The 16,510-nt window shown below is 42.0% G+C and overlaps 1 protein-coding gene across 1 annotated transcript in view; it reads right to left on the bottom strand.

Moving 5' to 3' along the window:
* The window catches only part of THRB (thyroid hormone receptor, beta), a 301,254-nt gene that overhangs the window by 83,236 nt on the left and 201,508 nt on the right, over positions 1-16,510 (bottom strand). The window contains exon 3 of the mRNA XM_004692279.2: positions 6,007-6,070. Within this exon, the coding sequence (XP_004692336.1) occupies positions 6,007-6,028 (22 nt within the window). The 5' untranslated portion in view covers positions 6,029-6,070. The remainder of the gene's footprint in view (positions 1-6,006; positions 6,071-16,510) is intronic.

The raw sequence follows: 16,510 nt of genomic DNA, 5'->3' as shown, positions 1-16,510 counted from the left end.
ATCTTAAGGCATAAGTTATAGGAAGAATAATACAAGAACAACCAACACATCTGTGAGGCAGGTTGCTGCATGTCCATTATTGCATTATCATTTCATGGGCTCAGCTTTTCTGTCCATAATTTGAGGGTGTTGGACCAGGGGGTGTCTGAGATTCCTTCTTATTTTTAACCTTTGTTAAGTATTTTTAAGGTGTTAAAAAACATGTAGTGAGGTGTTTAAAAACTGATTTTTGGAGTGTGAAGGATTATTTCTCAACTATGTTATTATACCTAGAATCTAGTATCTTTGATGCTCTAATAATGCTAAATTTAATTAAAATTTTCTGTTGAAAACCTCAGAATTTACTAATGATTTATCCCAATGATTTCTTTATCTACTTTGAGCACAATATTAAATGATTGAATTTCTCATGAATATTTTCATCATGCATTACTGAGTATGACAGATTATTTTATATTCATTTACATAGCCTTAATCTTTGAAGAGTGATTTCATAATGCTGAAAGACTTTTTTTTTTTGATTAAAGGTAGTGTCAACAGTAATTGGTATTCTGATGGCTTCATTTATAGTTCTATTTAGCTAAATAATACAGTATAATTCCCACTTAGAGTTGAAAAATTAGAGTATGGAATATTCAGAATTTTCTCATGCAAATGTCTCTAAATTTGAGTGAAATCTATAAAAATAGTATCAGGGGAGACTATGAGCAGTTTAAAAAGTTTGAAAAGGCCCAAGGGAAGTTATACAACAATATGACACAGTCTATGTCACTTCAATGGAAAATATTATGGAAAATATATAGAAGGTTCCTAGTTTTTGAAAAATACAGAGATATTTTCTATAGTATGGAAATATTGGTCATGTCATCCTGTTCATCAAAATATTATATCATTTACATCTTTGATTACTATAGGCAAAACTTTATTACTTATAGTAAAAACAATTTTCTAGGAAAAATATTTTAAAGCATGGATTAAAGGGAGAGTAGGAGGAAAACAACAATGGAAGTACAATTTGATATTGTACAATTAGAAAGAAGATAGTTATGGGAAGCTAGAGATTTTTTAAAAAATTCTTATTGGTAGCAGTAGAGAGTTGTTTCTTCTCCTCCCTCCCTTTTACTGCTACCACTTTCTACCTGGTGGTTACATGGCTTTGTGTCCAGCATGCTGATCAATGTGGGCATCTAGAAGGCCCTGCTTGACTGGAATAGGAACTTATGCTTATTACAATTGAAGTAATATGGGTCCTTCCCTGGTGGCACAACAGGTTAGGATGCAGCACTGCAAGCTAGTCTCAGAGGCCTCAGTGTGAGTTTGATCCCCAGCCCCAGAGGTGTCCACATGGCGTGGCAGACCTCTCCTGACCCACCCGCTGCCCCCCTCAGCAGTGTACCTGTGGATCTGCCTGTTTTGCTCCCCACTCTGTCTCTGGTGAAGCTTCTCACTGCCCCTACACCTCTGGCCTGTACCCCAGCTCTGTATGTATACATAAATAAATCTTTAAAAAAATCTGTTATATAAAAAAATTAAGTGATATGAATACCAGCAAATGTTTTAATATGTTTATTTTATCAGGGATTGCAAAAAGGAAGAGATTATATTAAAAATTATCTACCCTGAGAAAGATAAATTCTCTATAATCTCATTTATAATAGGAAGAGAAAGAAACAAAACAAACAATATCAAAATCTTAGATTATAAGAACAAATGCAGTGAACAGAAAGGTAGGAGGTTTGAGGTGGGTAATTTGGGTAAAAAGGATTAGTTGAATGGTGAAGGATGGAAACTAGCCTTTTTTGGTGGTTAGGATAATGGAGTATATACAGATGCTGTTTTTAGTGCTATATACTTTTTTAGCCAGGTTTTTTTAAAGGTTTATTTATTTATGCATATAGAACTGGGGTACAGGCCAGAGGTGCAGGGGCAGTGAGAGGATTTACCAGAGACAGTGGGGAGCAGAACAGGCCGACTGACGAAGTACACTGCTGAGGGGAGCAGCGGGTTGGTCAGGAGAGGTCTGCCACGACATGTGATGCCCTCAGGAGCAGGGTGGGGATTGAACTCATGCTAAAGTGGCTTTGGCTTCTTAGTGCTATGCTTTACCGCCGTGCCACCAGGGAGGGCCCTCTATATACATTTTTAAGGCATATATTTCATATTATATATTTTTAAACCTACATAATTCTTTAAGCCAGTGTAACTTCAATAAAATCTAAAACAAGTATCTATTTCCTTTTGCATGAATTTGCCTTTTAATATTATGTGTGGATTACTACACTCAAGCTATCTTTCCCTAAAATAATAAAAAATAACAAAGATATTTCTTGTCTCCTACATTTTAGAAAAACAAAAGGCCTTAAACTATACAAAAAATTCTTTAGGGAATCCTAAATAGGGTGCTAACTCTGAAGGTAACATTAAAGAGAAAACATGAATTGTGGAAACAGCTAACCTCTACTGTAAGAATTAAAGCTCACCTGAAATCAGACTCCCAAAAAACATCACACACTCATTTATTTCTGTTTATTTTCCCCACTATTGTTCAGTAATTCTAGGGCTGTTTTCTCACAATGAAGTCAGTGAGGGCCTACTATGTGCTAGGTACCCCTCAAAGTGGTTGTCTCTGTTGTGTCCTGATGTGCCACACCTTGTGTGGAATGACTTATGTAAACCTTACATTCTGAGACTTAAAAGGAAATGCACATGCCAAGACAGGTAAGACATGAGCCTGGAACTTTTTGGTTGGGGGTGAGCACTGGCAGGTGGTGGTGGCACATAAAACTAACTCTTGGGTCACGTAAACAGCAAGGGCAGAAACCACATATTCATTAGGAACTAATGCAAACTGATGATCTGTGAGTGCAAACAGTGGGGCAGCTACTGAAATCTCCTGTCATATCCTTGCAAACATCCCTTCCCTAGGCTCTAGGAGACAATAATAATGCCCGGAGAAAGAAAAACGCTCACAATAGGAAGTTAAGTGAACAAGTGTGTCACAAAGAAGAGATGCAGGTTAAATAACCAAATGAGGAGTATGTTATTCACATGGATCAACTCATAACAGTGTGGTTTCAAAGGATGGGGCCCAAATTCTATGAAAACATCTTTGCTGACTATGTCCTATGTCATCCACTAATGTGGCCAACCCAGGTTTAGTACTACCATGGGTCAGGCACATTAGGGGGATCTGAATCTTTAGATTCCTTCTCAGTTGAGGCCCAAAGCCCCTAACCTGGTATTTACGCTTCTAGGTATTCATATCTTAGAACAAACTCCCCTATGATGTGAATCATAGTTTCATGCAAAACAGAGCTCATTAGAATGCCATAAACATTAGCAGAATTCCCCTCAGATTAGTTAGGAAGCAGTGTTTAATTCCAGTCTAATAAAATATCATTATTAAGTCACTTTCATACTTTCCCTTCTTAAGGCTCTGTATTTTTCAATGAGTGATTTCATATAGTCTTAATATCCAATTAGGTGAAGTAAAGCAATGAGGACATCTTGGCAAGACCTGAATCCACTGCAGCTGATATTAAATAACTTCAGAAAATAACAATTTTCCATTTGGGTTAATGCAAAATATGTAAATTTAATAAGCATGGTGGCTGAAGGAGCCTGCATACCAACCACGTGACTCTTTAATTTGAAAGCACTGGTCTGGTCGGCTTTAGGAAAATAGATTCAATGTTCTTACTCCTGTTCATTAAAAAAAATGGCTTTCTTTTGATAAAGCTTAATTGATTTCCTGTATTGCATAACAGTAATATTTCTTATTATGTTTTTCAAAGAAGAAAATATGCACATTTGCTCTTTAAATTATGCTCCTAAAGCAAGCACTTGGCTTTGATGGCTTATAAGTATATTATGGTCTCTCTTTAGATTTCTTAAAATAAACATGGAGCTCTAGATAATGGCAAAAGAGAGAGGGAAAAGGGAGACTGTCTTATTTCATCCACAAATAAGGGAATCTAAAGTAATGATTTTCTCAGCTGAACCTATTAATATGCACTGAGCACATGTGAGTATGGAGTAGATTTCTTTTGAAAACAGAATTAGTATTAGTTTCTCCATTATGAAGCAAATGCTAGGAAGCAAAACCTGTCTTCCACTGGAAGCCACCTGTGGTCCCAGCACATTCTGCAAGGTACCCTCTGGGCTTCCACAGGATGGGCTGAGGGCTGGGCTGAGTCAGTCTAGAACTGCCCTGGATTGAGCCAAGAGCCTAGGCTCAGCCCTGAAGCTGAGCCAACTAGGCCTTGCAGACTCTTCTCAACAGCAAGATGGTTTGGAACCTTGGACTCTATTACAGTGGCCAGCTGAGCAGTTCACAAAGGCAGATATTTTACTGGTCCTTTACAAAAAAAAGAAGTGGTTGACCCTGCTCTATAGAAACCTGGCATGGATGGTCACTTCTATGTTCTATCTAGAACCAAACTTATAACAAGCAAAACCCAAAATATTCCCACTGTCATCCCAAGTTTTGCATTTTCATATGACTCAGGAGGATATGTTCTTTGAGATTCTATCTTTGGGGGGATGTTTTCAAGTGTGTAAATTATCCTGGAGTATAGAGTGAGACCCTACAGTGTGAGCTCCCACATTATCCTTCATCAGAGAATGACACTTGTGCAGCATGGATACATGCTGTCTGACATCTGTGTGCTCACACACACCTGCAGCTGCAAAGATATGCCATCACACCTCTGGTTGAGATTCCCACCCATAAACATGGAGGCAATAGCTGTCCCAATTTCCCACAGAATGGGCAGTTTTATGCTGTAGGAGTCAGAGTTACATGGGGAGGAGTTCTGGCTGAGGTCACAGTGAAACAGCAATGGGAGTGGGGCCTTTAAGTGAGTGAGATGAGGAGAAGATGAGATGTAATTCTGAAACCCTAACTTCTTACAGGTGAGATTCACTCTGGTTTGCCCTTTCTGGATTTGCTGCATGAGGGGCCAAGCGCAGGTGGGTAGACTGGCAGGACAGTGATTCTGGGAGATGTAATGTTACAGTTACAGGAAAGTTCAAAACATTCCAGAAAGATGAGAGGCAACATTCAGTTGCTTCAGTTTCTTAGATCTACTAGGAAAAGGGTTCTTGTCCTATACATTTAGTTTGTCACTAGGTAAGGAGGTTGCTAATGGCTTATTAAAGGTCAGTGTGCCTGGTGCTTGGCTGCAAGGTAAGAGGGATGAAGTTGTCAACTGACAGTCATGGGTTGATTACGGTCAGCAGAGATATTTTCACTAGTCCTTGGACTTTAGATTTCCTGTAAGTTATCAGGAATATCAAAGTAAATGCTAACATTTACAAATGTGGGCATTTCACTTTAAATCTGGATTTCCAACTTCCCTTGTATATTCAAATTTTGTCAGTGATTACTTAGAGTGGAGGAATGGTTTCTTTTCTTTAGAGAGAACCTGAGTTCTCCAGTTTTGTATATTGCTTTTCCTTACTCCCAATCTGCTTTGCAACCACTGTCCTGTGAGTTGTAGGAGGAATTTGTGTTAATGCAAATTCCTCAGGGGTCCTCAGGGGTCATTCCTCAGGGGTCATTCTGTCTCCCCTTTGTCTCTTGCTAAGAGTTTCTCCAGCTCATTTTACCTTTTGTGATTTGACTATATTGCCGAATGGACTAGACAGCCCATTTTTGAGAAAATAGCTTTACTTGATGGTCTCTAAATATGCAGAATTGTTTATTACATTGTTGCATGTAAATAATGTAAACAGCTTCAAAGGTGATCTTAGGATGGCTAAAAACTAGCCTTTCACTGAAATAGTCATTTTCTCTGTGTCATATTTGTGATGATGATGCATCTCAGAGTTTCTGAAGTCAGGAACATTTTCAGGGATGTATTCACAGATGTATTTGAAATAAATGACACTTGTTGGTTTGGAAATAATTGTTAAGATTCTCACCTCTTTTAGGAACCCTGTATTTCTCTTTAAGTGGAACAAAACTCGAGACACACAAAGAAAATTAAAAAAGTATACTGATACCTGTCATACTGTTGGGAGTCATAGGTTAGTAATCATTCTGGACCCTTTTTTTCACTGACATCTCCTACAAAGAAAAAAGACAAGAAAAATGCCACAGGTTATGATCGGCATTTCCATAATGTTTTTGTTCTAAATGATATCACAAGCATTCATCAATGTGGGGAAATTAAAGTATAGGGTTATATGTTAAGTGTAAGTTCATAAGACCTTTTATGTCAGGCTGTCAATATGCCTTTAAAATAGTATTTACTCAAGATCACACATCTATTTTCTAACTGTCCATCTCAAGTGTTAAGAAAATTACCAGCATAGTGACTTGCTGTTTTTCTCACAAGTGGCTTGGCGGTACTGCCATCTTTTATTGGGATAGTTGCTATCAAATGTGGTCTCTGGACCAGTGGTTTCAACATATCATAGGAACTAGTTAGAAAAAGAGAAAATTGGGTCCTTTTCAATCCTGCTCAGTCTTGCATTTGGACAAGACCCACAGGTAATTCATGTGCATTTCAAGGTCTTCATGTGCATTTCAAGGTCTTGGATACATTGCAATAGAGAGTGTAGTCCACATCCTAATCTTCCCTTTGTGATGTGCTCTCAGCCCTGACCTCTTCTCCCTCACCACTCATCCAAGAGCAAGAGACAGACTTGGTCTCCAGATAAGCGTGGAGGCAGAGTGGGCATCGGTGAGGTGCCCCCATAGAGGGGAGGATGTTGAAGGGTGTACAAAGATGGATGACCGAGAATGGCTGATGAACACAGGTCAGAGTTCTTCAGAACACTGCTAGGAACAGACTAGGGCTGGGTTTATTTTTCTAGAAGTGGCTTCTGCTTTCAGGGGTAGGTAGGGGCAGTATGGTATTTTAGGAACAGCATTGAAGTCCCACATGGCTGAGTTGCAGGCCTGCAAATTGTCCCTTCAGACAGGCTCTCTTGCTCATATGAGAGAGAACCTTTAGTTAGGCACAGGGAGGGTCCGTGTAGCAGTGGCAGTCCCTCCACGTTGAAGGCCCTTAAGAACTTCAACATGTCAGCACCAATTGATGGAGAAAACAGCATTCAATTTAGTCTCCTTGGTGAGTTACTGGAGTCATGAGTCCTTCATTTATTTGGTTGGTTAGGGAGGCTTATGCTCAGGCAGTTGTTCAGGATTTGTCTAAAGATACCACACCAGCCTGACCACAAGGGGCTTCAATTCTAAAAGAGGGTGAGAATCATGCTAAAAAATTGCAAAAAATGAACAGGTGTCACCTGAAGTGTCTTTTCAAAGCAGACTGGGACACAAAGACATGAGAGGTCATTTCTACCTGGGGCTACCTAGAAAGGCTTCTCAGTACAGGTGACCCAGGATGGCGAGGCTCTGCTTTTTAATAGGCCACTCCTCAGCTATCACTTAATGCTTTACTTTAATGCATGTGCTTGTGAGGCACAGGGACTACTCTGCAAGCAGTGAGTCTGGTATAGAAAAACTGGGTAAATCCTTTACATTATGCAGGTTTTAAGGAGGGGAGCAATATGATCTTTAAAGTATGAATCTTTAAAGCTGCACAGTGGCTATGAAATAAAAGGAGGGTCAGCAGGGAACCCAGCAGAGCTGGGGGAGATGAAGTTGGGAGCAGGGGGCGGTGGCAGTAGAAGTGATGAGAGGCAAAAGGATTCAAGTGACATTGAGAGATTGAAGTCAGACACAGTGATGATTGTGATATAAGCATTTAATGCTGGGATGAACATTTAAAGCTGGGATGCAAATAGATTAAGACTGGAAGCTTTCAGCCCTTTAGGAATTTACAATCCATTTTACAAGCTGGCTCAGAAGGCGGAGGCCATTGGCAAGTTGCAGCTAAAAATATAAGCCACAGATGTGTGTGCCAAGAATTACTTAGATTGAGCCTTCCTCTGCCTCCTCCATCTACACTGAGTCTAACCCATGTCCCTTGGGTGACACTCTTTTGGGAAGATAAAACAAATGATGAAAAAGCTGTTACCAAACACTCTGAAGTTGAAACTAAATGGAATTATTATCAACATGTAGAAAATGATCCTGGAATTTGGGGCAACACTGAGCTCTAAGAACTCCAAGCCCTTCTTGGGTTGTGTGTGCAGAATAACCTTCAGGACAACTACTGGACCACAGTGGGCTACCACATTTTGAGAGGAAGCTGCATGTAGAATATCCAGATTGATGGAAACCACATGTTGAGAAATGTGGACAGAAACCCAGAAAAGGGAGGAGTCACATGAAGGTTCCACAGTGGTCTTCACGTGTCTGAGAAGCCTTCATTGTAAGAAAGTGTGAGCACATCGGCAGACAGAGGACAGGTGGAGTGATGCTACTGAGGAAGCTGAGGGGCAGGGGCTTCCACTGCTCTACCTTAGGTAGAAGAAGATGCCCGTCTTGGAGGGGTGAGTACACAGAGGTGCACCCTTTTCTGACCTTCGACTGCTTTGTTCTCAGGACACATTATAAGCCACTATTGAGAAGACCAGTGTCCTTCAGCTGCAAACAAAGCAGGTGCCATGTTTGACAGAGTCCCTAGGTCTTGCTACTGGTGTGCTCCCTGCCTCTCTCAAGTTCCCTCTAAAGCTTCATTCCTTTAGCTTATTGGATTTCAGCTCTTTGGTGTGTGTAGTCTACTCAAGGATCTTAATGAAAGCCTGAGGGACAAGCCGGCAATTTGGGTGAATATTTCCAGGAGATTTGCAGAAACCACACAATCCATCTGCAGATGCAATATTCATCTTATGATATAAATATAATTTGGTGAATAGCATGAAAAGGAGACAAGAGAGTCATTTCTGGTCAGAGGCTAAGCAAACACGACTGACAAGTGGCAGATCCCTTCATGGATGGAAGGATGGGTTTCAGAGAAGCAAGGCTAGAGGAAGAAGAGAAACCCAGTCCACCAAGGGTTTGGCCTTGGGCTGCCCTATTCATGCCATCATACAATGAGCCCAACTCTAGATCACTCCATAGTTCCTGTTCCTAGACAACTTAGGTAAAAAACCTAAAATTTAGGGGCAGAAGTGGCAAACGAGACTATAGATGTGATTGGAGACACTGAGGAGAGTGGGATTAATATTTTCTGTACGAGGTGATGCCATGGTGACATTTGATCTTGGCTTTGAAAAATAAGCCAGGGTTTTCCCCAGGCAGGGGATGAAAAGTATAGCTCATGAACTACAAAACAGCAAAAGATACAGCACATTAGCACGGGGTAAATGATGGGGTGGGACAGAGCGGGGAGTAGCCAGCGATGAAGTGGTGAATGTGGTGATGGCCAGATGGTGCAGGATCTGGAAAGGTTTGCTGTAGAATTTGGGCTTTATCCTTAGGAAATGGGGAGCCATGGAAGATCCTTAGGGGAGTGGTGGGATATGAGAGGGATAACCGTTGCAGTGGGAGGTGGACTCCTCAGGAGGTTACCATCCCTCCTTTCCCCTGTGGCACCTCTTTGCTAATGGGGGATCTATTGCTATTTTCCTGTCTTACTGTTCCAGCTCAGATAGCCAGACTAGGGTCAGAGAGAACTAACTTCTCTCGTCCGTTTTGTAAAACTCCAGAGCATTTGTGCACATGCTGTGAACTCCTCCCACCCCAACATTTTTTTCCTTGTAGAAACCACACCTTGGGGAACTGTAAACTGTAAAAATCACTCTTCAACAAATCTTTCCATACAGACTAGTGACTCATTGCTTATAACTCCTGTGCTCAATTAAAATGAAACACTGCACCCCCTCATGTCTCTACAGCACCGTTTTCTGAGGAGAGTGTCTGTGATCCTTTCAAGGTTATCTCACAAGTTTGCTTGACCTTGGCTTTCTTAGGAGGAGGAAGGAAACCAGAACAGTGTAAGCTCACATTCTGCTATGTAGGAATGGTGAGATTTAATAGGGCTGCTCTGTTTATTATGTCAGCAGGAGCTCCATGGGCAGCGCAAGGAACCCAGTAAGGGCCGGGGTGGTGAGGGTAGCTTTCACAGGCAAATATCTTGGTTCAATTGAATAGGCCAGGTGCTCATGCTTGGTTACTACAGACTCTATGCATTAGCTCAGGAAAGAGCTCTTAGAGGAAGACAGATCTCCCCTTCCCCTGTTCAGTAATCATGGATGCTCTAGGCTTCCAAAGCAGAAAGCTTTCAGAAGTCACCATGATGTGAGGGGAGGACATGGCTTGAGAGAATGTGTCTTAAAGTTGTGTCTACATAGCAACTGCTTTTACTAAGTTTATTTATTGTGGGTCCCCGGGCAGTCTCTCGCCCCACGTGTGCCCTCTATGGCTTTGCTATGGCTCTGTCTGTGTCTGGAAACACAAGTGTGTAGAGCTGAATGGCTGATCCTCAGAGTGGGCTGCACCCACGCTAGGGGGGCAGTGAGACAGGGGATCTCCAATACACATCCTGATTCTGAAATGCACTCCCAGTTTCTCCCTACCCTTACAAGGGAAGGACCATTTACATCAAAGCTTTGACCTGGACATTTGGGAAACATTTTTAAGAACAAACTCTGTCAGGTGTGGGGAAAAGACTCTAGGACAGGGGACACTTTAGGTGATTTCGGTTCTTAGCTGAGCAGTTGGGGCATCTTGGACAGTACCTTAAGTCTTCAACCTCATTTGTAAAGTGAAATCATGATCCTCACTCTTTAGTGTTATAGTGAGGACCAAGGAAATTTGTAAATTCTTTGTAAATTTGAAAGTAGGTAAGGTATTAAAAGATTTCTTCACTATTGTATGCACTATATTTATGTTCTACTCATCTCTTGGCCAGCACCCAAATCCCTAGGGTATGGGGTGTTGGAGCCTCCACTTTGAGGTGTTCTGAGCACCGAGCTCCCCACTGAAGCCCCATTACCACAGAGCTAAAACAGAAGTGGGATTTCTCCTCTTTTCTACCATTGTTGTCTTCCCAGTTTGAATTTTACCTTTTGAGAACTGTTTTCTATTTTACCTCTTGTGAATTTTTTTCTATTTTTAAGGTTACCTTTCAAGATCATTTAAATTTGTTGTGGTTGGGCACACAGATGAATCTGCCCCTAATTCTAAAGTATCCATAGTGCAGTCCCAGTTATCCTTCCCTGAGGTTTTTGAATTTTTATAGTAACTGTAGGATGCAACAAAGTGACTATACAATGGTTGAATTTCTGATAATAATAACTCAAATAGAAGAGAACTGAGGCACAGTGTATTCAAATCATACTATACTGCATATTTGGGACTATAGCATCAAAAAATTAGTAAGAGAAGAAAAAATTAAAAAGCCAGCACAGCTAGACTGTGTGTGGAGTTGTTTAAAAATGAACATAAAACTTTAAATTATTTTATAAAGATATAGGAAAATAGTGATAGTTTTGTCCTGCGCTGCAGAGACATTTCCCTTGCTGGGGATGGTGGGTGACTAGGGCCCCACATGAGAGATTAGCAAATGACTGTTGAGTGGCAAAGCTGTAATTTTCACTTCAGGTTTTCAGCAATCACTGTAAGTGTTTTGCCTTCAAGAAGGGTGATAATATAACCAGTATCTGGGATTGAAACTGAGCTTAATTTTGCTGTAGCTGATTTTTTTGTTGTTGTTGGTAAGATAATTAACCTTTATTTCCACCCCACCCACACCTTTTAATTCAAGTTTAACAAGCTCATTTGGAGGTTCATGTCTACCCTTCATTTTAACCCATCTCCAGGCCAAATCATTCTCCCCTTCATTCCCTCTTCACTATCCTTTTTCATTTTTCTTCTGGCAAAGCCATGTTGGCAGGGAAAGAGCCTGGACCCTCCAAGCACCAGGAGGAGGCACAGAGGATGTGTAGTCAGGAGCCACGAGCCCCTACGATGGGTGAAAGGGCATCAGGTGCTTGACACGGGTTGGGGGGGTTGGGCACAGCACTGTCCGAGGAGGACTAGGTCATCAGTGACAGGTTTCTTGGGGTCACAATGAACTTTGGAACAAGCAAAAAAGTCCCCTCAAAAGACAGAATGTAAGACTGTCTGCTACCAGTAGTTTATTGTTATGCTGCATGAAACTTGGAACAATTTCTAGCCATAAAATGTAGGGACAGGAAAGTAAAACAGAATTAGCTGGTAAAAGTTTTATAAGGCCGATTCCCTGCTGTTTATGGTGTATTTTCCTTGTAGCTACCCTTCTCTCCAAGTGGATTATCATCTCTGAGTACTTTTAAAAAACGGAAGCTAGTCTCTTAAGAGAAAGCAGATGGATGGTATGTGGAAATGTCTGATGCAGCAGGAGAAACAACTTCCACAGATGCCCTGTTGACCAAAGCAAGCTTAAAACTGACTCTACTGACACCTGGTGGAGAGGAGGGAAGCTTCCCCATGCCAGAGAAAAAAAATGCGTGGGCACGTGTATGCATACGCAGGTGCTTGCACATGTGTGTATGCTTGGATGGACACACACACACACACATACACTCACACACATGCTCACATGACTGCCTGTGACCGTACACGTGCGCACACATGCTTGCGCGTGCATGTGTGATTGCATGTGTATGGGTGTTTTGAAGAGACAGAAAACACATTTATCATGTCGAGGGAATGACATAACTCCGGAGGAATGAGGGAACACGCAGAGCCACCAGATGTCTGAATATACCATCGTGCTAGGTGACTCACTGAGACGCATGCATGAAAAACAACAAACGAGAATGTAGAAATAAAACATTAGAAGGAAAGCAAACGATTTATTATTGCTTTCTTAAAAGTGTTTGATGACGACTAAAACGACAACAAACAAGAACTCTCTGGCTCTCCCTCACAAATCCGAGACAGCTTTGTGTGAAAAATCTCCACTGCTTGCGCCTCCACCCTAGGAAGGTCTTGCCCCCACTCTTGGGAGAAGGTGTCTCCTAGTCCCAACTTGTATTCTGCTGCCCCTGGAATCTGCAGTGAGCTTCTTGAATATATATATATTTTAAGATTTATTTATTTATGCACACAAGAACTGGGGTACAGGCCACAGGTGCAGGGGCTGAGAGGATTCACCAGAGACACAGTGGGGAGCAGAAAAGGCTGATCGACTGAGGGGAGCAGCAGGGGAGACAGGAGAGGTTGGCTGCACCATGTGGGTAGCTCCTTGGCATGTTGCAGTGGCTGCGGACAGCTTCACAGTGCTGTGACTTAACTTGCACAGCCAGGGAGGCCCATAACCATCTGTTTTAAAGGTGATTTTCAGGAATGTACTATAGCAAATATTAGTTCAAATGAATCCATCATGTTTAAGTCATGAAGAAAGGGTGGGGGCACTAAATGAGAATTTGGGATATTTTAAAAAATCTCAGGAGCCTTACAAGTTTGAGTCAGGGAACTGGGATGGGTAGATCTAGGCAGGAAGGTAGGAAAGAAAGCCCCTGGAGGATGCACAAAGCTACAGTTTTCTTATATCTTTTTTAACTCTGACACTTAAAGTTGAATTTAAAATATGTTTCCTTCAATGTGCTGGTTTAAATGTATGAGTAGAACCAGAAAGTACTGCTGGTACATGTCTTTTTATATGTTTAATGTCCCAACTTTCTCAGTTCATGTTCCTTGGTCAAAATAAATATTTAGTTGTCCTATTTATGAAGCAATTAGCTCTAAACAGCTTAATAGTAGAATTTGCATAGTGTCTGAACAGCTTTTGCTATATTTCTCTTGAAAATTAAAGATTGTATATAGTGATTCTTTGGGTGTGTTTTGGGACTCATGGGTACCTTGGTACAGAGTTTGGGAACTAGGTTTCTTAATAGTTTGGGAATCAATGAAGAGTTCAAAAGTGTGGTTTACATGATCTCCTTTCACCCCTCACTCTTTTTGACACCATGATTACATAATCTGAATTTTTGGTTTCATACTGCCGAGTCAGTTTGGCTTTCTTCTGTGGAACAGAGAAAAGAGAAGGAGACGCAGAGTCAAGACTGCAGGAATTGAAGCCAGTTTTGGGAATAAGAGCTGCCTATTATTCACTAGTGTCTCCTGAGTCCCTAGAGCATGCGGAGTTTGTGATGAAGCATTTCAAAAGTGAAAGAACACAGTCCTTGTATGCTCTAAGAACCAGGATGCAGTCAGACACGCTACCACTGGGAGACAGAGATGGATTCTAATAGCAGCTGAGATGTTGGTCAGATACTGAGCCCTTTGGTTAAAGTCTGACAAGCAAGTCCCAGATGTCAGATATGCCAGAAAACTTGTATCAGTCTCTCAACGATTTATAGATTTCTGGTCCACTGCTTTTACATCTTGTTCTTTTTTGGATCTGCAGGTAGCACTGAAGTATAAACTTGGCCAGTGTTCTCCAATATTGGTGAGCACCTGGAGGGTCGGTTAAAGCACACAGCTGGGCTACACCTTCAGGGTTTCTGGTTAAGCTGATCTTGGAGCAGGGAGGGCCCGGAGAGTTTGCTTCAGGTGATCTGATGGTTTTTTTCAAGGGCCACATGGGGAGAGTATTTAGGAGTGTGCTAGAGGATCAAGGCCATGTCTTGGTAGGCTACACATGGCACTAGGTAGGTGTCCCCACTTCTCCAGTCCTGACCAGCACACAGCCAGCAGGGAACATGAACAGTGAAAAGTGCCCACCAAGGTACAGGCTCTGTTGGGCCTTCTCCAGAAGGTCACTTACATCTTAAATGGGTGTCCTTGAATTTGGGTACTCAAGTTCCATGGTAATCAATGATTTTAAGACACGATGTGTGAAGGGGTTTTGCATTTTCTGAGGCTATGCACTTGAAGCACATGATCACAGAGGTTGCAGAAAGAGTGGTTCTTTTTTTTTAAGATTTATTTATTTGTGCATACAGAACTGGGGTACAGGTCAGAGGTGCAGGTGCGGTGAGAGGATTCACCAGAGACAGAGCAGGTAGCAGAACAGGCAGATCGACGAAATACACTGCTGAGGGGAGCAGCGGGTGGATCAGGAGAGGTCTGTCACGCCATGTGGGTCACCTCTAGGGCAGGTGAGGATGGAACTATGCAGAAGTGGCTTTAGCTTCTTAGTGCTGTGCTTTACCCCGCTGCACCAACGAGGGCCCAAGAGTGGTTCTTAATCTCAGGGAGAGGGTCCCAGCAAAATCATCTGAGGAACCTTGTTCACCATCTCCAGGGCTGACCTGGTCACATGCACCTAGAAAAAGACTCCCCAGCCAATTCTGTTGAGAATCCCTGCTTAAGAACTTCTCTCCTGAGCACAAGTGCCCCCAAGGTGTCCCTAAAGCTGTTCACCTGCTCTGAGTCACATGCATGACCTGAAGGCACAGACTCTACTATGTCCTGTTTGATTTTCTCAGGCTTCTGAAGAACTCCCCTCTCTGGCTTCTGTCTACCCTTCCTTGGGTGGTGACAAACATGGCCAGTGTAGTTCATCCCAAACACATTGCTAATTAAAAGTAATTAGTTATATGCTGAAGAACAAGCTGAAAAGGGGGTACCTGCTACAGTACTAATTAATCAACGGCAACTCCCTGGTGGGCTTCTGTCCTCACCTACCTCATCTGCCTTGCCTACTCTGTGCACTTATTTATTTAGAGCAGGGCTCTCTAAACGTGGTCCCCAGATGGGCAGTATCAGCATCACTGGGGAACTTGTTAGAAATGCAGAAGTTCAGGCTCTATCCCAGGGTGGCATCTAGCCACTGTGTTTTAACACACCCTCTGGGTGATGATTCTGATGAATGCTCCCTCAAGTTTGAAAACTGATTTATAAGATCTCTGCATCCCTACCTATTGTCATGGACTGGAAAGTCTCAGAAAGGAAAGGGTCACTCTCTTCCTCCCCCCACAAGCTAGCCCAGAGACCAGCACATAGCAGATACTCAGGAACATCTGCCAGAGACCCAAATGAGGGCAGGTCTTCTTTCTGCTCACAGGATGAATAAACACTTGCCTGGTGTGCCCCCTCCGAGAGGTTGCCAACACTGTGTCTAAATCATATGCCCTTTCGTATGGGTTATATTTTCCATATTTACAAATCAGCTTTCCCTAAATCCTCTCCAAGTTTTTCACATTCCTTTCAGCTCAGGAAGCCAAAAACAAAATGCCATGTTTTAGCCAGTGTCTGTTTCCTGCTGGGGGTTGGGGTTGGGGGGGTAGGGTAGGGTATTTCTGCATGATTCTTAAATTCCATACTCCCAGCATCGTGATTATTTTCTGAACAATAGAATGAGATTGCTGATTCATGTTCAGCTCACGGCTCCAAGCAGCTTTTTTCCTGCTGTACTTGTGCCGATGCAACACAATAATGTTCTATTCATCCCTCTGAATTAGAAATGCCAGCAGCTCAGATATGCAACCCAAGGGTCCCCCCCTCCCTTCTCCTTTGGCTTATTTAAAGCCTTCCCACAAATAACACTTTCGGAAATATTATCCGATGTTCACTTTGAGCCATTTGGCTTGGGCAAGGATGGTTAGACCTTATCGCTTTTTTATCAGCAGCTCCTTTCACAATGCCTGGTACCCTGTAACTATTAATTCTCAAAAAATGCTTATTGAATGAATCACATACCATTTTCTGAGGTTCAAGTCT

This window comes from Condylura cristata, unplaced genomic scaffold (genome assembly GCF_000260355.1).
Source record: "Condylura cristata isolate star-nosed mole 26May11 unplaced genomic scaffold, ConCri1.0 scaffold00033, whole genome shotgun sequence".
Taxonomy (NCBI): domain Eukaryota; kingdom Metazoa; phylum Chordata; class Mammalia; order Eulipotyphla; family Talpidae; genus Condylura; species Condylura cristata.
This window is presented reverse-complemented; position numbering and strand designations above follow the sequence as displayed.